Source organism: Pangasianodon hypophthalmus, chromosome 4 (assembly GCF_027358585.1).
Source record: "Pangasianodon hypophthalmus isolate fPanHyp1 chromosome 4, fPanHyp1.pri, whole genome shotgun sequence".
Lineage (NCBI taxonomy): Eukaryota > Metazoa > Chordata > Actinopteri > Siluriformes > Pangasiidae > Pangasianodon > Pangasianodon hypophthalmus.
The window spans coordinates 21,329,734-21,351,338 of record NC_069713.1 but is presented as its reverse complement, the minus strand read 5'-3'; the positions used below and the strand labels follow the sequence as shown (position 1 = coordinate 21,351,338).

At 40.0% G+C, this 21,605-nt stretch overlaps 2 protein-coding genes across 2 annotated transcripts in view; both read right to left on the bottom strand.

Annotated features, from left to right (window-relative positions):
- Positions 1-479: 479 nt before the first annotated feature.
- On the bottom strand, positions 480-8,437 carry rab1ba (zRAB1B, member RAS oncogene family a). Its single transcript, XM_026936344.3, has 6 exons — positions 8,111-8,437; positions 5,462-5,534; positions 4,856-4,951; positions 4,433-4,528; positions 3,482-3,613; positions 480-3,325 (listed from the first exon to the last, which is right to left on the bottom strand). Exons 1-6 carry the CDS (start codon positions 8,122-8,124, stop codon positions 3,131-3,133), a joined length of 606 nt encoding a protein of 201 aa, XP_026792145.1. The 5' UTR covers positions 8,125-8,437; the 3' UTR covers positions 480-3,130.
- Positions 8,438-11,789: 3,352 nt separating this feature from the next.
- Positions 11,790-21,605, bottom strand: part of si:ch73-40a2.1 (ephrin type-B receptor 2) — a 17,328-nt gene continuing 7,512 nt past the window's right edge. Inside the window, exons 3-15 of the mRNA XM_026935854.3 lie at positions 21,229-21,605; positions 19,390-19,545; positions 18,885-19,211; positions 17,854-18,016; positions 17,515-17,612; positions 17,204-17,308; positions 16,905-16,985; positions 15,685-15,777; positions 14,539-14,660; positions 14,284-14,393; positions 14,031-14,190; positions 13,807-13,940; positions 11,790-12,379 (exon numbers count right to left, since the gene is read on the bottom strand). The exon at positions 21,229-21,605 is cut by the window's right edge and continues 236 nt beyond it. Of these exons, the coding sequence (XP_026791655.3) occupies positions 12,133-12,379; positions 13,807-13,940; positions 14,031-14,190; positions 14,284-14,393; positions 14,539-14,660; positions 15,685-15,777; positions 16,905-16,985; positions 17,204-17,308; positions 17,515-17,612; positions 17,854-18,016; positions 18,885-19,211; positions 19,390-19,545; positions 21,229-21,605 (2,173 nt within the window). The 3' untranslated portion in view covers positions 11,790-12,132. The remainder of the gene's footprint in view (positions 12,380-13,806; positions 13,941-14,030; positions 14,191-14,283; positions 14,394-14,538; positions 14,661-15,684; positions 15,778-16,904; positions 16,986-17,203; positions 17,309-17,514; positions 17,613-17,853; positions 18,017-18,884; positions 19,212-19,389; positions 19,546-21,228) is intronic.

Here is a 21,605-nt window from a genome sequence, read left to right as displayed (position 1 = left end):
ACTGATGACGCTCCACAGTTGAGTAGTAAAACATTTTCAATATTAAAACAAATCCAGTCGTCTAGACTTCACCTCAGTGGAGACAATCATCAATCATATTAAACTAGGATGAAGCATTTCAAAAACTCCATAACCTCGAATGTGGCAACCTGAACAGCAAAAGGTATGCATTAGTCACAAAGATCATACATCATTTAGTATTTTGAGTAATAAATTACTTGATGGGGTGACTTAGATGACAGGGGGAAAAAAATCACAGAATCACATACACTTTAGCCTTCAAGTAATCCAGATTATGAATATGCAAATTAGAAAATACTTCCACACTTCATTCTCCTGGTAACTGGCTGCTGCATGGTCTGTGTGTGCAGTGCGGGCTATAAGCACCTTCCCACTTAACCATACTGTCTACCTTTTAGCTAATGATGTCCCAGGCAATCAAAGATGCTGTTCATGACAAAAAAAAATAAAATCCACACTTAAGACATTGATCCTTTTTATTATATATATTTATAATAATATGTACAGAAAGAAGAAAAACATGATCAAACTGAGCTATGAAAGAGAGCACCAGAGTGAGCAAGCAGAGGGAGAGGGGAAGAACTACCGGCCTGGTGCTCGCTACAACCGTCGCCCGTGCCTTCATCATGCCTCACCCAAAGCAACATAGAGATGTGCAAATGACAGAGAGAGAACAATAAACAAAGTTAAAAAGTAAAAGCCAAACAAAAAAAGCACGCGGCAAAATTCCATCACATTCAGAAGTAGCCCTCCCCATTTTTAATAATGTCCCACCCCTCTACAATATTGCCCCTAGGCCCATATCCATTAATCAGACACACAGCATCACAATGTAATAGCTCAATTCATAGGTTAAAATCAGTAGAACAGCAAGCCTCATGGGGGAAAAAAAAAACACATTCTGAACATGTCGGAAACAGGGTGCACTCAGATTTAATGTGTGATGGAGTACAGGTCTGAAGTGAGACATAGATTTTTTTTTTTTTTTTTTTCCCAGACATCACATGTAATTGAAATAGAAGGAATGTTCCTAAATACAGTAAACCCAACCCCATCCTGTACACCCCCCACCAACCTGCTACTGCTCCCTCCACCCCCATTCCACCAGTCCCGTCACTCACTAAACATTGTCTTTAATCTCCCAAAACAGTTGTTATTCTGAGGTTAGCAATGGCTGAAGTGGCATTAAAAGTAGTTTTAAATGGCTCAGTTTATTAGTAATCTAATATTACAGTATGAAAGACACTGGTGCACTCATTTAAGACAGGTCAACACTTAAACAGTGAACTCTACAATCTGCATCTATGTTTTTTTTCTAGATCCACTTTCTATATGACAAAAACACTGTCTGCTGTCCACCAGAGGCTGTGACTACTCATGGGCTCTGAACCTAAAATATTCAGTAAAGGGATATTGTTATGTTATCTGCAGTTGAAATCACACTGAGTAGTAGAGAGTAGAGGGGCTTTAATCTGATGACCTATATATAACCCTCATACTGCCAAAAATGCATTTTTTTGAGACAAGATTTTTGTACTGGTCTGGACCAAATAGAGGAAGGTCCTGTAGATTACTTTAAGGATTATTTCAGGCCTAATGCAAAAATGGACTTAAACATGAGTGTTGCACTTTGCTTTTTGGAGGATATGGGAGGTCATATCCGGTCTCTATGCCAAGACCAGTCAGTCCCATCATCCTCCATCTTGATACGACGCACAGATTAACACACCTTCATGGGACATTTCAAATTAAATCCCTCTACATGTATGTTTACACTTTATGTACACATACAAAGACATTTCTAAACCACACAGTTTTGTAGGGATGATGGGTTGTGTCAAACACAGAGTTGTTACAGTGGACCATGCGCAATGCCTATACAGATTCTTTAAAGGACCAGCTCGTCAAAACGCTAAGATGTCAAAGCACACGTCAAACCTAAGACATCTTGCACAAAAAGAAACCCAAAAACTACAGTAATTTTGACAAAAGACAGAATAGCTTACACAGAGTGGAATATGTGAAAGCCATGACACCAGGAAAACTTAATAAAAAAACCAAAAGCTCAACTTGCAATCCAAAAACAAACTGCTCTGCAAAAAACTTGCATGAATTTTACGTATACCACTGCCTTACTGCACCAAGCATCCAGTGACGAAGGACAACAACTGACTTTCACTTAAAATACAGAAGAGAAAATTGTGCCACCACTAGGCTTTTCAGTTCCAGTATGGATTTAACATTTTTTATGTCCTGCTCCTGAATACACTGAAAACAAATGACAGGGGAGGAGCTAAATGAGGTAACAGGGAACAGTAGCTTTAGTCATCCAGCCTAAACCCCAGACATCAAGCTTTCCACCCCCTCCCCGCCAAACACCTTCATTTGACAGCAGTAAGCTTTTATATAATAATAATGATTAGGAAAAAACCTACAATAAGTCTTAAAATTAATAATAATCCTAGTAAGATCAGAATATGAAATATATAATATTGCCAAATTTTTTGTTTTTCATTCTTTATACACTCAACATCCAAAGAAACTTCCACAAGTGTACGAGGGTTTGTGTGTGGGATCTGTGAATGCAAAACTGGGGAGAGACCTCATGACAAACATAGTTACGTAACATTCCCTCCTCACTCGCGTCCCTCAACTGTGCATATAATAAATAGGATGTCCTCCAAAAGCCAATTACTTTTCTATTCTGAATTTGCACCTGTCGGTCATAGGACAGGTAGCTTTCTAGGGACCCAGAAATCACTGTGTCTGTAGAGGATTGGGGTTATGGGTGGAAATTGAAGGCAGGTGAGAATAAAGTAGAAGAATAGATCAAGGTCTGAGAAGACAAAGGTTGAGAGAGATAAGGTGTGAGTCTAGGAGTATAAAAGCAAGGAGAGGACCAGGATCTCATAGAGGAAGCTACAAAACTCCATGCAAGGAAGCCAAAGTTAAACCTCAAGCTTTGGCTTCGAACGCAGTGGTTACTCCCATGAGAATGTTAGAACATCTTCACCTTCTGTTCTTATGCTCCTAGATGTATGCAAGTGTGTGTGTATGTGAGGGCAGAGAGGGCATGTTTTTGTGTGTGTATGTGCGAGAGAGAGGCTCTTCAACAGCAGCCACCACCAGACTGTCGAACTGGAGTGCTTTCAATCTTCAGGTTGGGCTTGTCTCCTCCAGCCGTAGCTCCCGGTCCCATGCGTTTCTTGATCTCGGCAGCCATGGTCATGAAGGCCTGCTCCACATTGGTGGCATTCTTAGCGCTCGTTTCAAGGAAAGGGATGGCAAGAGAATCAGCAAATTCCTGCAAACACATAAAAGGACCCTTCTGATTAGAATGTAAGAGTTTTTATATTATGTATTAGACATTTTATTCAATTAAACAAAAAAGGCACCATTAAAACACTTTCTGAAATTATAAGTACAGAGTGAGAACACTGAAGCTTGTGTAAGTTCATACTTTGGCTGTTGTGTAGTCCACTACTTTCTTGGTGGTGAGGTCGCACTTGTTCCCAACCAGCAGCTTGTTGACATTCTCACTGGCATAGCGATCAATCTCCTGCAGCCACTGCTTTACATTGTTGTAAGATTCCTACAGAGAGAATTGCACAATGCTGATACTGCAGTAACAGATTTACGCAGTAAGGTTTCAATGTACCTCAACAAATTGACTTACAGAAAAGTAAAGTGCAGAAAATGAATGTATGCTCTAAACTGCCCCCCTGACATATAAGACTAAGTGGCCAATTAGCTGCATTGTAAGGATACTGCACACAGCTACATCAATTTTTGTCTCCATGCCAATAGGTGGCACAGCACCTTTCCCTAACTGAATCAAACTGCATAACCGTGTGCAAAATTTCAACGCCAGCTCTTTATAGGAAATTTTTTCATAAAAGCTTCCGAAAGTTTCAAATGAGTTGAAATTCCAATGACTTCTAGAGTAAATGCTGTAGTCTTTTACTGTAGAAAGGTTAATTTTTTAGGCTATTTGATCTCAGCACAGCACTAATAATCATTAACAAGGATCAGTCATTAAGTTGATCCTTTACACTGCCTCACTGACTATTTATTAAACAAGACAACTGGGATGCTGAGTATGCCACTGTGCCTATACTTCTACTAGGAATTAAGTCTTGTCTTATACTGATTATTCCATAAATGGTTGGAACTATTTTTATCTGAGCTTTTACTGATTCAAGATTCAGTTTAAGTAATAAGCAAAGAGTATGTGATATAACAACATGCATAACTCTGGTACATGTATCAAGCTCAGGCTATAGCGCATAGAATGCTCTGCTCATGTCCTCCATTTTTCATGAGATCCCCATTTCAGTCTACAGCCATGTCATAGTATGTGCATTCTTACACTTGGTTTATCTTATGAGGTATATATTTCATGTTGCATTACCTGATCAGTGACATCATATACCACAATGATGCCATGGGCTCCTCTGTAGTAACTGGAAGTGATGGTGCGAAACCTTTCCTGTCCAGCGGTATCCCACTGAGAGGGAGGAACAGATTGGAGAAGATGGTAAGACAAAAAAAAGAAAAAGAAGTATATATTCCAGAAAGCATGAACAACTGTTAATCAGTACTTTGTAAGCATATCGAAGACAATGAACAGCCATATAACTAGGTGCAACTTTTTTGCAAGAATTTCTTTCAGAAAAGAAATAAAGCACTGGGTATATTTTCTTCAGATTAATTTGATCGTGAAAGCCTATTTTTCCCAACTGCAAACACAGCTTAGCTAGGCTAGAAGCCAGTACACACAAAAATTATTATTATTATTATTATTTATAATTTTGAAAGTTTAGACATCACTCACAATCTGAAGCTTAATAGTTTTGCCATCCAGTTCAATGGTGCGGATCTTGAAGTCCACTCCGATGGTGCTGATGTAGCTCTCTGTGTACGTGTCATCCTGGATAACAAGCATGCATTGTCACAATCAGTACATTAAACAAATAAGTATTGTTTAAAATCAATTACATAATGGCTGAATGAATGATATTATATAGCTTTCCAAAAGGACTTCATGAAACACCGTGAATATGAGAGACAATGTTCTGAGTTATTGCCTCTTATGATAATTCTTGTGCTTTGAAGGTTGTGCAAAATGCCACCCACATCCTGGCTCGCTCTATCTAACAAGTCAGGAAAACACAAGTCTACATCTTACTGAGGAGACCCCAGTGGGACTTTGCCACTTCCCACTGCAGGCCAAATGAAACCAGGTTTTCAGCAAGACTATCTGTATGTTTCATATATTCACTACACTCAGTCGCACAAGTGCTGTTCACAACACAGCCCTGTATGATGACTGTAGGCATCTAAAGTACATATTTACCAAAGTGCTTAATTACCAGAAACTACCAGTTTCATTATCTTATTTAATTTTGTTTAAAACAGACTGACTGAGCTATGTACTTACTGCAAATCTCAACAGGAGACACGATTTGCCCACTCCAGAGTCACCAATGAGAAGCAGTTTGAACAGGTAGTCACTGAAAAGCATAAATCACGTTGCAGATAAAATATCACCACAGAGGTTTACAGTTCAAAAACAGTTCATTAGGAAAAGTATTAGTATTTCATAGATCTTAAACACTGCATCTGTGTTGTGCATCACCATTTCACCACAGCTCAGGAGAGTTTGGAGCAAATGCTCCTTTAAGGACCTGCACATAAAGTACTCACTGTGCCATGCAAATATTTAACCCATGTCCACAAAAAAGTACTGATTCCCAATCCTTCTGGAAGCAACATTTTTATAGCAGCCATGGAGGTGAATGGTTACAGCACCTATATAAAATAACTCAACCTGCCCAGAAAATTTAATGTAAATATTATGACATTTTATATTTAGTAAGCTGGTGTCAAATAAAACTCAAATGCACCATAACAACACTGGATAAAGTGGTAAACAAAAACAGGGCCCATCTCCTTGATAAACACCACCATGTGACTCAAGCCCATTCCTAACTATCTAAATGTTGCAATCGACTAGCTGTTCTGGTGCCTTCTGGATTCTGAGCACATGCAACTGGCCAAGGACTAACGTTACATATGCAACAAGATGTTGCGTCACATCTGTTGTGAAGCAATCAGCACTTTGTGCATACAGCATGTCATAGAGTTTGACGTGTCCGTGTCAAAAGGCCACACATAACGGGAAATTATTTTAGAGATTGGTAATATGTAAATGTGTTCATGAGAGACTGCATCAAATAATGCTTTTCTGACCGTATCGTGTGTATCAACAATGAGCAAGTGCATGTTTCAGGAAGAGCCAGTAAACAGTTGTGGGGAAAAAACAGTCAAATTAAACCAGCAGTGTATAAAACAGCTTACTGGATGTTAACACATGCATGTGAAATTTAATTAAGTAAAATTGCTTTTATTTTTCCTTTTCTTTGCTAATTTTCTTTTTTTTTTTTGCTAAACATTGAATAAGTAAATATATAAATTCCCTGGTGAGTTGGGCTTTATTTTAAATGTCATATTTTCTGATAGGGCTTTATTTCTGTCCCAATCTAGGAACCAGTGTTGACACATCTGTGGTTTTAACCTGAAAATGCATTTTAACCCTGTTTTTCTCCCCCCACTGGTTTTCACTGAATGTTGCGCATATGTGCATTAAATGTATCGATAATAAAACATTAAAAGCCACATTCAAATTAAACAGCCTAATTTACTTACACCCAAATCCGATACCAAGCTGACCCCAAGATTCTCTGCCATCGAAATGCCTAACACATACCTAAACTTCTCCACTTGCACACGCAGCACTGCAAGGTGTTATTCTTTAGTTATGATAAATGTACAAGAGCATTTTTTTAAGGGAGTTTTGGTATTGGTCTGGATTTACTGATCATCGCCCTGTTTTTGTCACACTGATCAGGAAACCCTGCTGTAAGCAAACCTCTGGAAAAGTAAATATTTTGTTACACATCATTTGTTACCATGATACTACATCTTGGCCACATTGTCTGTATTATACATGTAATACTGGCCAAGACAGAAATTTGAGAAGAAACAAAGTGTTATTTGGATCAGGTGGACACAGTCTGACCAAATGGTCAAACAAACAGAAAGAGAAGGTTGTGTGTGTGAATCGTGCCACACACGAATTGTGATTATTATCACTGACTCATTATTTCCAGTCTGTATAAGTCATCTTCATAGCTTAAATATTTTCAGAATACTGAGCCACTTTTATCAGCGAGCTGTTGTGAATATAATTATCGTGTATGGTGAAAATGTGTTGAAGTATCGTGATGGGAGTGTGTTGTCATATCGGCCACCCTTACACTAACGCCAATGACCTCCTCCTCCTCCTCCTGCCACAGCCCTGGCACTTCACAGGCCTAACCCAGTCACACAGGAGACACAGGCTAAGGCTAAACTTCTGTCAATCTTCAGCTTCTGTGTTATTTTCATATGAACAGACCTAGTCCGTTTGAAATGCACCCATTTCACCTAATGAGGCCAAATAAAACGACAGGAAACCGGCTGCGGCGTAAACCAATGGCGTCACTTTCGATTAGCAACCCAGCGTATATTAGCCCACTGTCTGTTTAAAAAGCAGCGTGTCTAAAATATCTAATAAAAAAGGTGTAAGCGGAGAATGGCTCTGTGTTAAAGTCCACCAGTTCTCGCTCAAATTTGGTAAACCACTTCACAAGGCCTATATTATTTTAGCTAGCTAGCTAGCTAGTTTGGTTAAATTCGTTATATTAGCATAACGAACCCGTATTCCGATACCTTCCGCCTCCTGCGCTAGGATTGGCTGGTAGTAGTCTTCGTTCTGCGCTTGGATTGGCTCGTAGTCCACTCTCCCGAGCAGTCCCCGATTTTAGCCAATCACAGCACAGGAAGTGGATCGTGTCGTAAAACAGGTGTAGAATATAACGCTGGGTTAGCTAGCAAGCAAGCCAGCCAGCCAGCTGACGGGGGCTAAGTAGACGAGGTGACAAAGCTTGTCCGCTAACGACGCCATGGTTTTATCACTAGTGGATGTGAAACTAGTGAAAATGGTCCATTTGTACTGCAGGTGTAGTGAAGTAAAAGTAATACTTACTATTCAGGATTCATGGTGGGTGAAGGCCGGTGTGTATTTTTTTAAAGGTGGAAATCTGACGGACACTTTTCCTTCCTCTTTTGACTCCTAGATAACAGATGATTCCTCCGTCTGTAATTCTGAGGCACTGTGGCGAACGCTGCTGTGTCTCTGTTTACCCTCCGCTGCTGTCACGCTGCACACTGCCTTTCTGTCAGCTCTTTTTACTTACCACACATTACTATACTGAATAACAGCACGGTTGATTTATCCTTGCTTTTCTTCCTTCCTCTCTGGCCGCAGGAGAAGTACAAGATGGCTGCGCAGGTGCGGCAGTGACATCAGATGACGTGGCAGTACGGACGGATTTCAAAAGAGACTTCATTACAAAAAAGAAAGCAAGTCAGGCAACAGTTGCATGACGTCACCCGCCCTTGTAGTTCCTGGCTCTTGAATTTAAAACCTAGTTCACTTTAATTTAAAACCTGAAATGATTCACAGAATTATAAACAGAGTTCATCAGTGAGCAACTCCAGAGAATTTCATGAAAAATGTCTGAACATCATTTTAAATTGTATCATCTCTTAATTTGAACATTTCTGTCTTTCAGCACTATTGTACCAGTGTTACTACTGTATTTTACTACAAAAAAATAAATGAAATTGCCCTTAGATATAAATCAAGGACCATGATGTGGGACTTAGTCATTCCCATGCTGTCAAAGCACATGATTGTGCTGGTCCATGTGACACAATCATGCTCAATATTACTCCAAGACCTTTCCAAAAAAAAAAAAAAGTTACCTTAAACAAGTAAGGAATGAAGCAGAATCTGCAATAAATACTGCTTCATTTTCCCTTCCTTCGTCTCATTCCATACACATCATACATTTTTCACGTACACTGTATTAAGCTATACGCTTCCAGCTTGTTGCTCTGGTCACAATCTGGTCAGACCTTCTCGTCCAACATCAGTACCTGACCTCACTAATGCTCCGGTGGCTGAATGAGCACAAATCCCCATAGCCGTGCTCCAAAATCTAGTGGAAAGCCTTCCCAGAAGAATGGAGGTTATTATAACAGTGAAGGAGGGACTAAATCTGGAATGGGATGTTCAACAAGCACATATTGGAGTGATGGTCAGGTGTCCACATACTTTTGGCCATATAGTGTAACACTTTTCCTCTCTTCTCTCCAGATCATATGCTGTTTCTTACTGTGCCTTCTAAGTTAGCTGTGTCATCATGTCTCCTGTCATCTAAGTAGCAGGCTAGCAGGTCTGTGGTTAAGTGCCACTAACATGCAGCACTGTGGCTGGTTTCCCCTCCACAAAGTAGACTTTGGGTCAGACTTCTAAAGTTTTCTTTTCTTCCTGTACAATAAGTGGTTAGCCTGAAGAGCTATGCTGCAAAACATGTGTTCATTTTGCCAGTGTCTGAATTCTATGGAAGCCAAAGACATGCACCAACTATGTGCTGCCTTGGCCCTGAACATCTAAAAACTGCAATGTCTGACTGTGAGCCATTGCTGATGCAGTGTGCACAGCTGGCAGAAGTTCAGATGTGTGCTGTCCATGTGCTAAATGCAGACACACTGATGATGTTTTAGTGAGAATGCATTAATGCATTGTTTGTGGCAAATATTAGTATTATATTAGTTGTTTTGCTGTTACCATTGGGGTGACGGTACACCTAGGATTTGCCTGCCAACTTGGTTTATGCACAACATCAGGTGTGGTTAACACAATCTACTCTGTGTACCAGAGTCAATCTTTGAGCCTGCCACCAAAGAAGCCCTGGATAGGAGAGCACAGGTTTCAGAATCACAAAACTGGCCTAGCCAAACAAACCATCTGTGAGGTACTTTTAGGTCACCACAACCTGAATCTGTGTTCCAGTACCCACCAGGGCCCTGCATGCCTCGGACAAGCCTTAGGCAAGGAGAGTCACTCCTTCAAGCCCCTAACAGGCTAGTAAGGGCCCCAAATAGCACCCCCACTACCACTAAAGAGTCCAGTGGAGCATGCATCAGGACTGGTTCATGTCAACGGACCTGCACAATGATTATTTTTATGTCCCCATCACCCTAAAACACAGTTGCTTTTCAGCAGTTCAAATTCCTACCCTTTAGCCTCTTTTTAGCTCCATGGTTGTTTCCAGGATGTGTGGAAGTTGCCTTGTCTCTGTTGATGGCCAGTGGCATCAAAATTTGGGCGGATTTTGATGACTGTCTCCTTTGCGGCCCCACCAAGGAGCAGCCCATTCAGCACACATCCTTGCGAACATTACAGAGCTTGGTCTCACAGTGAACTCAAAACAGAGGTTGCTAACACCAAAGCAGGTCCAACAATTTAACGGTTTCAGCCTAGATTCACTAAGAATGCTAGCCACCCTGCCACCCCAAGATGTTACACATTATTGTGCTTGCTATCAGATTCTGCCAGGCTGTTATGTTCAAAACAGGCTTTATGTTGATATGCTGTGACAGGATGTACTGGCCCATGAATGGCTTTACCATTTCCTATACTCACAATCGATTACAATTTATTATGACTACTATTCCCTAAGAGCCTGTCGTAGGAGTTCTCCCTTGTGCTGGAGTCCCTTAAGGCCCCTTCATACTAGCCTGTGCGTGACGCTGAACTGGAATGGGTGCTTGAAGACTATTTTTAATCACTTTGACAAAAAGAGTGGGAGAACTGCATGCTCTGATGATAAGTACACATTGCATGCATTGGAGGCCAAATGGCCTTGTGGTTGATTCTGGGATAGCTGCCTATCTTGCAGCATCCCATGAAGGTGAACCTGTTTTAATCAAACTTTCTGGGGTGCAGTATTGCCACCTTACAGGTCTAGGATCCCTGGTTCAGCTCAGTTTACTGTCTGTTGAGTTTCACAGGTTCTCCTCCCCATTTGCATGTGTTTCCTCTAGGTTTTACAGTCCCCCTGTGCAGTATAAGGCAGTTACTGAAAATGAATGAATGAATGAACTTTCCCAATCACTGTCCAGCTGCCATTATAAGAAAATAAAATACGTACATTTAAATACACACAGTAGGTGTCAGTATACTTGTTGAAGGCTTCTATGATAATATATAAAATTTAATTTGTTTGAGAGAAATGGTGTATAATACCTACTAGAGTCTGGCAGGATTGTACAATGCAAAAGTGGAAGTAGAGTTTCACAAGCTGGCATCTATGCTGACTAAGTGTTTAAGTGTTTTATGATCCACTCTGTCACTGTAAATCATTCTGGGATACATTCAACAGCTCTGGAGGAATATGCAAAAAGAGGTGGAGTAGTGGAGGTGAAGGCTAAGAGGAAAGGTTTGATAAAGGATTGAATTGTGGCTGCTAGCACAGACCCATGAGACGACAGATCGATGAGGGTAGGCTGTAAGGGGCTAATGACCTTGCCAAAGATTATGTCAATCAAATTTTGCCATGGATTATTTTTGTTAATTCTGCTCAGAGTGTGGTAATATTTTCAAAGGTATCATGGGTAAAAAGGGTATCACTTTTTACACAGTTAGTATTGGTTAACGAGCTCTTAGTCAGATATCTAGATGCTTTGACATTAGGTCACTATTTCTGTGGGACTTCATGTGTTGTCTGTTTGTTCCTTAGTAAGAAAATACCTTTTCTTCTCATGTCTGGCTGTATGAGAAACATTAATCACTGTTAATCACAGAACAATCTGGCTTTATGGTGTTGATAAGTGTCATGTTTAGACACATGTTCAGACCAATCTTTAATGTCTGAATTAAAAATACTGTAGGCAATAAATAGAAAGCGTGCACACTGAACTTTAGAAAGATGTATCAGCTATTTAGGAAAATGTTGGTTACATAATTCATAAAAAAAAATGGATACACAGCATAAACATCCACAGCATTGGATACACAGCATAAACAGATAGACATCAGTGTACAAACATAACACTATGTACAGTACAGCAAGATTTTGTGCCTCCTTTTTTTGACAGTCTGCATGACACTTTTTTGCAGAACAGCTATCCTTCTTCTGTGTCTTCTTCACTTCTTTTTTAGCAGTCTGTTTTGTGCAGTGGCGAGGGCAAGTAAATGTTTCCTACAGCTCCCTCAGGGCCAGACTCTGCAGCACTGCTCTGGGTGGCGTTGGCTGCCTCCAGGCCCTGGTTGATGTAGTAGTTCTCTTTACTGGGCTCCAAGGGCGGAAGCTCACACAGTAGAGCTTTGAGTGTCTGAGCCAGCTCTGCAAAACAAGGCCGCTGAGAGGGTTCTTTGTGCCAGCAGCTTAGCATCACCTCATATCTGAAAGGGTGATAGAGGAAGGAAAGAAGAGGAAAACACAAGGAGATTTAGAGACTACTAGAGCTTCTGAATTCCTTGGTTGATACTGAATTCAAAAGCCCATGCTCAACAGTTATTTTATAATGAATTTTACAGGCTCTTTCTATGTCACCATATAAAGATCTCAGTGCCTCATGCCATATTCACAACCTGTGGGATAATTCAGGAGAATGGAAAAACCTCATGTTATTGATATTTCATTTTTGTGTTAATTTTGTTTACTGGGTAAAATTTTTGTTGTAGTTTTTATCGAATATTAGCCAACACTGGCATATGGATGTGTATCCTTCTAATTTTTAATGAAATTGAAGACAACCACCTTTAAAGAAAAGCACTTGCCTTCAAGCCCACAATTGCTAACCAACTGTCTAAGTAGCGCATACACTATATGGCCAAAAGTATGTGGACAGCTGACCACACACCCGTATGTGCTTGCTGAACATCTCATTCCAAAGGCTATATCCTATTCCAATGCTGCTTCCAATGCCCATTCAGTCACAAGAGCATTAGTGATGTGAAGCACTGATGTTAGACAAGAAGGCCTGGGGTGCAGTCGGCATTCCAGTTTATGCCAAAGGTATTCAATTGGGTTGAGGTCAGGGCTCTGAGGAGGACACTTGAGTGCTTCCAAACTAACCTTGGCAAACCATGTCTTTTTAGACCTCTCTTTGTGCACAGGGGCTTTGTCATGCTGGAACAGGCTTGGAACTTAGCTCCTGTGTTTCAGTTAAGGGAAATCGTAATGCTACGGCATACAAAGTCATAGTCTAGACAATCATGTGCCTCCAAATTTGTGGCAAAAGTTTGGGGAAGGATCACATATGGGGGTCATGATCAGGTGCCCACAAACATTGGGCCATATAGTTTAAGTCTGTAGTTATGTCTGAGGTCTAAATACTGATGTGCACAATTTCTGTGTTCTAACTCCTTATTATACATGCTTAACTCAACTCTGAAAATGGCCCTTTAAGATGAAATATAAACTAACATTCCTATTTTAAGACTTCATTTCTTAGGTCACATGGAATGTTTATGAATGCAGCTGCCTGAATTCCAGGTTTGGTCTGAGAAATCAGGTCTGTCAGAAATCTCAAAAAAATTCTGACTCATGATTCCCACCTGGAGTTTGGCACAAATGGTTTTTCCAGGTCAGAAGGTGGGAATTACAGTTTTATCTTCAGCCTATTATTGCATCTGGACTGTTTATACATGGCCAGTATGAAGAAGTCTACCATTGTATACCATTAACCTTTGCTCTGTTTGGATTAATCTGGATACAGAGAAAGCATCACTACAGCATTCATTCTCAAGTAGCAGCTGTTTGTTTTCCTACTCAATGCTCATTAAGTTCATCACTTTCTGAATGAAAACATATGGAAAGCACTCACAGTTTACTGTCACAGTCCCCCTGTTTGAGGCGATGTCCGCGCTCCAGCAGTTCCAAAATCTCATGGTTGGGGATGCTGGGATATGGAGTCCTTCCTCTGGACACAATCTCCCACATGGTCACTCCAAAGGACCACTGCATACAGGTAAAGACAGTGAAAGATTCAACAAACTCTTTCACAAGAAACCCAAAATTTGTATCTTGACATTAATATTCAGGACTGACCACATCACTCTTGATAGTGTAGATGGAATCAGAAAGGCTCTCTATGGCCATCCACTTGACTGGCATTCGGATAGCAACCTTCTGTCTGTAATAGTTACTGCTGAAGATCTGCTTGGACAGGCCGAAGTCAGCCACACGTACATGCAGATCATCTCCCAGCCTGCATGCGTGGGTGAGGAGTGGGAGAGAAAAATGATTCAAACAGCACTATTTCACTAATATAAAATGTTCAGAAATGCCACCGTGGACTTACATGCAGTTGCGTGCTGCCAAATCTCTATGCAAAAAGCCCTTGGAGCTGAGATATTCCATGCCTGAGGCAATGTCAATCATAAAGCGTAGCAGGCACTGATGTGGCACGAACTGAAACGAAGTATTCAGTTACAGACAACATAAGGAATGCAGTGACTTGTAATTTATTTGGCTTAAGTATCAGACTGCAAGTTATGAGATCAAAAATATTGTCTGGAAATGTCTGCTCGGTTGTGTATGTGTCTTTGGTGCTCACCATAGGAATGTCACCATAGCGGGTGGCTATAAGAAATCGTCTCAGGTCTCCATGTTTCAAGAATGGTAGGATGACAAGTGGAACAGGGATGGACAAGTCCTGTGCTGTCTCCAGTGTGACACCTGGTGGACAGAAATGGCACATAATTTCACATTTCAACTTCAGGTATTTCATCACCCAGTTGTCCTCTCTGTAATCTGTTGAGTAGCAGCTCATTTTGGGCAATTTGTTAAATTCTAATACACACTCACCGTGCACTTTATTAGGAATGCCTGTACACCTACTCATTCATGCAATTTTCTAATCAGCCAATCATGTGGCAGCAGTGCAACGCATAAAATCATGCAAATACGGGCTACCAGCTTCGGGTAATGTTCACATCAATCATCAGAATGGGGAAAAAGTGCTCTCAGTGATTTTGACCGTGGCATGATTGTTGGTGCCAGACAGGCTGGTTTGAGTATAACTATATAACTGCAGGAATTGTAGGAATTGTGTGATGTTCATCTGCCAAATTTTGTTCCAAAATGTGAAACTTTGTAGTAGGCTGCCTTGGTCACAAAGGTAACAGTTACACATTATGCGTTCTAAGACCATATATAATTCAGAATTCTTTCACAGCATTATCATGGCAAAATATGTTTCCATTTGCCTTGAAACTGAGGCTAAATCTTATTTTTTCTTTGAGTGTCAGCACACAGCACCAAGAACAATGCATGGGTAAGTTGTGTAAAGTTTTAAGGCTGAAGCTATTTGTTGCTATGGTAACAAACAATATCAAATGTAGGTCTATGTGTGGGTTGGGTGTGAAATGTCAGGCAAGATTAAAGAACTAGTACATACACTCAGAACTATGATTAGAAGAGTGCATTAACTTATAGTGGTCGATTCAGAAAAAGATGTCAGAAAGGTGTCAAATTTCCATTCTAATTTTGAGTGAACAAAAATAGTGTTTTTTTATGAACACACACAGCTTGAGCAAGAGACTCTTTCAAAATCAGAAAATATAAGATGATTAACAGAACAATACACAGTACAGAAATACACAACACTGACTATTAACATATAATCCATAGTAAGACGAACATCACAGAGATGCAGACAAAACTTCTATGGAAACAGACATTTAGAGAAGTTGTACTTTACCTAGAAGTTTCACTATGTTATCATGGTCAAAGTGCTGCATAATTTCAGCTTCCTTAAGAAATGACTGCAGATCGTCCTGGCTGTAAATTCCAACTACAAAAAGAATTAGTAAGAAAATATTCTAAATTAAGCATTTCAATGTTATCTAATACAGAACAGGCTATAATAATATTTAACATTTTAAAATGTGAGGGAGCTGAATAGTCTATGTAGTTCAGCTTCAGTATAATTTTTGATATATGTACAGTATATACACAATATGGTCAAAAGTTTGTGGACACCTAATCATACACACCCATATGTGTTTTTTGAACATCTCATTCAAGATTTAGTCCCTCATTGTAACAGCCTTCACTCTTCTGGGAAGGCTTTCCACTAGATTTTGGAACGTGCCTGTGGGGATTTGCCCTTTCAGCCACAAGAGCATTAGTGAGGTCAGGCACTGATGTCAGGTGAGGAGGCCTGGCACACAGTCAGCATTCCAGTTCATCTCAAAAGTGTTCAGTGGGGTTGAGGTCAGGGCTCTGTGAAGGACACTCGAAGTTCTTCCACTCCAACTTTGACAAACTATGTCTTTATAGACCTTACTTTGTGCACTGGGGCATTGTCATGCTGGAACATTTTTGGGCTTCTTAGTTCCAGTGAAGGGAAATCTTAATGCTACAGCATACAAAGACATTCTATACAACTGTGTGCTTCCAACTTTGTGGTAACAGTTTGGGGAAGAACCACATATGGGTGTGATGGTCAGGTGTCTACAAACCTTTGGCCATATAGTGTATGATGCACATGAACTTTGCATTATGTTTTGTGACAAAGAGTATCAAGACAGAGGGCTGTTCATACTAATGACAGATGTCATGTGTCAGATGCAAATGTGGCCTGTTAAGGCAGATAGACCAGATCTCAGGAAAAAAAAAAAACGGTCTTATCAAGTCTTGTCATATAACATAGCCCTAGAATAAGAGAGGGAACTGAAATCAGTAGGGTTAGAGGTGCCATAATAAGAGATGCTTAGTTCTAGTGTATTTCATTAATAAATGTCAGCTCGGCACAGTGAATTCAAGAACTCAAGGTTAGAATGTCAAGGCTATATTTTTTAATGAGCCCTTTCACTGAATCTTTTTTTATATTACTCATTGACAAAACAGAGTTAATAAAAATTATTATTTTTAAAAATGGTGCAGCTGTATTAAAAGCTGTTGTTATCATATACTTACCTTTCATGGTCTTCACTGCCACTTGGATGTTCACATTGTCGTCTGATAAGAATATGCCCTCATAAACTGCCCCAAATTCTCCTAAAAGAGGTGAAATGCCAAAACAATTAAGATACATTTGATCAAAGACACTATGTAAACAAGTACTAAAAATGAACTTTGTATAATCATAAAAGCAAGGAAATTTAATGTCCTAGTCGATTACACAATTCAGTATGAAGAATGAACTAAAGACTTGTTATTCTGATTGGCCAGAATTTTATTTATGATTTTTTTTTTTTGCCTGAAGATAAATGTACCTTTCCCGAGCTCTTTGCCCAGCGTGACTCGGCTGCGATCTACCAACACGTCTTTAATACCAGACAGCAGTCTTTCATTCACGCTGTCGAAAATCGGAACAGAACCTAAAGAGAGACAGTGGCAGAGACAGGTCTGAGGTATAGCTCACATGAACATGCTTAATTACACTGCAATCAAATGTACAATACATTCACCGACATTGCTGAAATGAACTGTACACAATTTAATGGGCTAAATTCCAGTCATGTACCACTTCCACAAAAACTCAGTGCAATCATTTTACGTGTGTTTTAATGAGATGAAGTCTTACTGGTAGTTTGTTGAGGAGGTGTAGTTTGTGGTTCTTCAGGGCATCTGTATACTCTACCAACATTCTCTAAAGGCACAAGCTCCCCTTCATGATCTTCTCTAAACCCAGTACAGATTACAAATCAGTAAATTAGTAAATAGAACGATCAGATCCTAAGTTACACCATTTTGAATTGTTATAAGAACAATAATGATAATAGTGCATTTATTAAAAATATTTTTTCTATATTATTTTATTAAAAGTCTTTATTTGCTTCTTTTAAAATTATTTTTTTAATTTTTTTATTTTTATTTATTTAATTTTTTTTTTTTTGGAAAATAAAAATCCTAGCTTCTTTACCTGAATTTACTATAACCTCTGCGTATAAGGCAGAAGGCAGCTGGTATCAGAGCCAGGAGTAGCAGTATTCCACACAGCACACTGGCAATCACTGGAGTTTTGAGCTCTTCCTGGGCAGCAGGTGTTGGTACAGGAACAGTGGTGATTACTACTGGAGTCTTCACTGTCAGGCACAAAGAGGGAATTTTGAACATATTATCTATTACATATTATAAAGGGGTTCCAATTAGGACCCTCACTGAAAGAAAAAATGTTTGTTGTAGTGTTCTACATACAACCTTTAAGGAATCCCTCAGAAGGACAAACCAAAGAACCCATAAAGATGCTAATTAGACCTTTTTTCCTTAAACTATATGTATGGTCATACACTCACTGAGCACTTTAGACACTTTACACTATAGTAATACTGGGTAGGGCCTCCCTTTGCTCCTAGAACAGCCTCAATTCTTTAATGGCATGGATTCCACAAGATGTTGGAAATATTCCTTTGAGATTCTGGTCCATGTTGACAGGACTGCATTATGCAATCTCTACAGATTTTTCAGGTGCACTTTCATGCTGTGAATCTCCTGTTCTACCACATCCCAAAGGTGTTCTACTGGATTCAGATTCGGTGACTGGAAAGGCCACTGAAGAAGACTGAACTCATCGTCATGTTCATGAAACCAGATTGAGATGGCTTTTGCTTTGTGACATGGTGCATTATCATACTGGAAATAGCCATTAGAAGATGGGTAAATTGTGGCCATGAAGGGATGCACATGGTTAGCAACAATATTAAAATAGGCTGTGGCAATCAAACGATGATTGATTTCTATTAATGGGCCCAAAGTGTGCCAAGAAATCATTCCCCACACCATTACACCACCTCCACCAGCCTGGACTGTTGACACAAGGCAGGTTGGGTCCATGGCTTCATGCTGTTGGTGCCAAATTCTGACCCTACCATCTGTGTACCTCAGCAGAATAAATAAATCATTAATACATTATTATTGCCCAGATCAAATATTTTGATGGGAATAATCACTTACATATAGTAATGGACTGTGCAGCCCCAGATGTACCCAGTTTCTGAGATATTCTGTTGTATGCTCTGACAGAAACCTGGTAGCTCACATGTGGTTGTAATCCAGTAATGTTGGCCACTGTTTCAGTCAGTCCTGTGGACTTTGGTGTTATTAACATGGTATTGTCACATGCAACCCATGCAGCATGAGATTCTCCTGTGTTTTGTCTACATTCTACATCATACATCACTTCCCGTCTTCCACCCAGGTCTGCAGGCGTGGCCCAGTTCAGAATCAGGGCCGTGTTACTCAAGTGATGGACAGTTAAGTTGAGCGGTGCTGATGGAGATCCTGAAAATAAATAACAGAAAGTTATTGTGTGTTTATAGCTATATCTACGTACGTCTATAAATTTCAGTGAATTACAAAGAATGTATATGTACTAAAATAGCCACTCTGATGTAAATGATGAAGAAGTTAAAAACAAGACTAGTGCTTTTTATTGATAAATTAAAGATACTTTACACACTTGTACAGCCTAGTTGCGGTGGGTCATCCTGCAGTCGGGCATATCCCTCTTCACAGTCACACTCTGAAGCACCTTCTGAGGATGTTCTGCTGTTGAATGGGCAAAGCTGACATTCTCCACTATCACTGGCAGCTTTGTAGCTGCCCAAACCACAAGCTGTATAAAAAATAAATAAGAATGAAAGATAAAAAAATTTCCTTTCATAGCCATGCATCCTTACCCTAGAAAATTGAACAATGAGTTGAATCAGATATGCTGAGGTGAGGAAAACCTGTTTTGTTATTGGTGGTGTTATTAGGCTAAAAAGAACACCACCAATAACAAGATAGGTTTTCCCCACCTCATCATATCTGATTCAACTCATTGTTCAATTTTCTAGGGTAAGTAGGTGTGTTTTAGCAGGGAACTCACCAAACTATTCTAGATTCCAGGCCTACAAGACCAGAGTTGGACACGCCAGATGGGTTTCTATGTGTTTTTGTTATGTGATTCACCAATATTAGCTCTGTATCATCATATCATAAGTGTTAATTTCCCCCTGGTTGATAACATGTTTTGACCCATGCCTGGATTAACACTTTTTTCATTCATTTCCTTCCACTTTCTCTGGTGGTGGTCATTGTGATGACTAATATTGCCTCTTATAAAGTGCTACAAGTACATGCATGTGGTCACACCTGCTCTGCATGCTACTCAAGGTGATAGATTTTCAGCATCACTTAAATACTGCATTTATTGTCAACCCACTAATACAACTCTTGCAGTTCAAGTTTTCTCAGTCCTGTAGTGTTAACACATCTCTTCACCAGTGATCACCAACCCTGTTCCTGAGGAACACCTGTCTACCGAATACAACAGAGCCGAGTGTACTCAGGTAGACTCCTTAACTAGACTGTTTGGAGCCCATAATGGGTTCTTAGTCCATTGCTGAATAGTCTCAAAAGTGTTTTTGTTGTCAGGGTCTTAGACCAAAAAAAAAGTTTGCCATTGGTTCTGGCAAGCACCATGTGAAATGTGGAACAGACAGTGCAGCCATTCTTGCCTACAGGAAAGATGAGATGCCTTCATGCAAAATTTTACTGATTGGAGTACAGTGCCTTTCTCAGTGTGGACTCCACTGAAACTAGACTAGTCGAAGATCAACTTGCCATTTATTAGCCCCAAGCCACTAGTACTGGCACCACATAAGACTGTGCTACCTCTCTCTTCTTGATTTAATATACATTAATTTCATATTCATCATTATGGCCTAACATTGGTCATATATATCAAACAGCTAGGGAATTTCCATTAGAGAGTGCTAGCTCATGAGTGCATGTGTCTATGAACTTTTTTGAGTTGTGCAAGTAAATTGTGAATCAGATTTTGCAACTCTGTGACTAACACATCGTGGTCGACAGGTTGCCATTCTGAATGCAGCAATTACAGTACAGCTTGAACTACAGCCAGCTGTAGTGAGATCTTTTTATTTATAATTCTATGGAAGATGACTGAAGCCAATGATGATGCAATTGTAGTCTTCCTGGTACAGTCTTGATAGAAAAAAAAGTATGACGTATTGTTATACGCTTGCTGACGTTTACTACTTCTAATTATCAGTCATATTTTCCTTCCTAGAATTTGCCTGACCAAGTAGGAACATAATATGCTGCTTGCGTCAAATTGAAAACAGCCAAACAGTACAGGAGACCCTGTGATGGTATGCAGAAAATTCAGCAATTAAGCTGAAATAAAATTATTACTCTGATTAGGTATACTGTACATGTCTCATGAATTACACTTGTAGAGCTTTCATGGGCTTAAATCGTCAACAAGGAAAAACTGAAAGCACCCCCTTACCTTTACACACGTTCCCTTCGGTTTGATAACCAGCTCCACAGACACAGAATCCTTGCATTACACTCCACTGTCCATTAGACTCACACTTAATCTTTGGGGTAGACACTTCTTCAGCTCCATCCACACACTGGCCTCTGATCCACCCTGACCCCGCTGACGCTCCTCTAAAACTAGTCTGGTTCACTGTCAGCCCTGGGCATTTCATGTAGAAGACCCGCATGGAGGAAATAAACATGCATGATCCACTGTAGGAGAAACCCAAATGAAAGCCATTTCTTGTGATCTTTCCCAAGTCTAGACCCTGCGCATGAAACAGGTGTGTCTCCACGTCCTGAAGTCCAGCAGACTGAATAAATGCCTGTGGGGCTACAATCTCC

Bases quoted from the DNA above. Each gene is read 5' to 3' on its own strand.
- rab1ba (XM_026936344.3), bottom strand. The intron at 4,952-5,461 runs GTAAGTACATAG...CTTGTTATCCAG, and splicing joins GTCTCCTGTTGAGATTTGCA to GATGACACGTACACAGAGAG. The intron at 3,614-4,432 runs GTAATGCAACAT...TTCTCTCTGTAG, and splicing joins TATATGATGTCACTGATCAG to GAATCTTACAACAATGTAAA.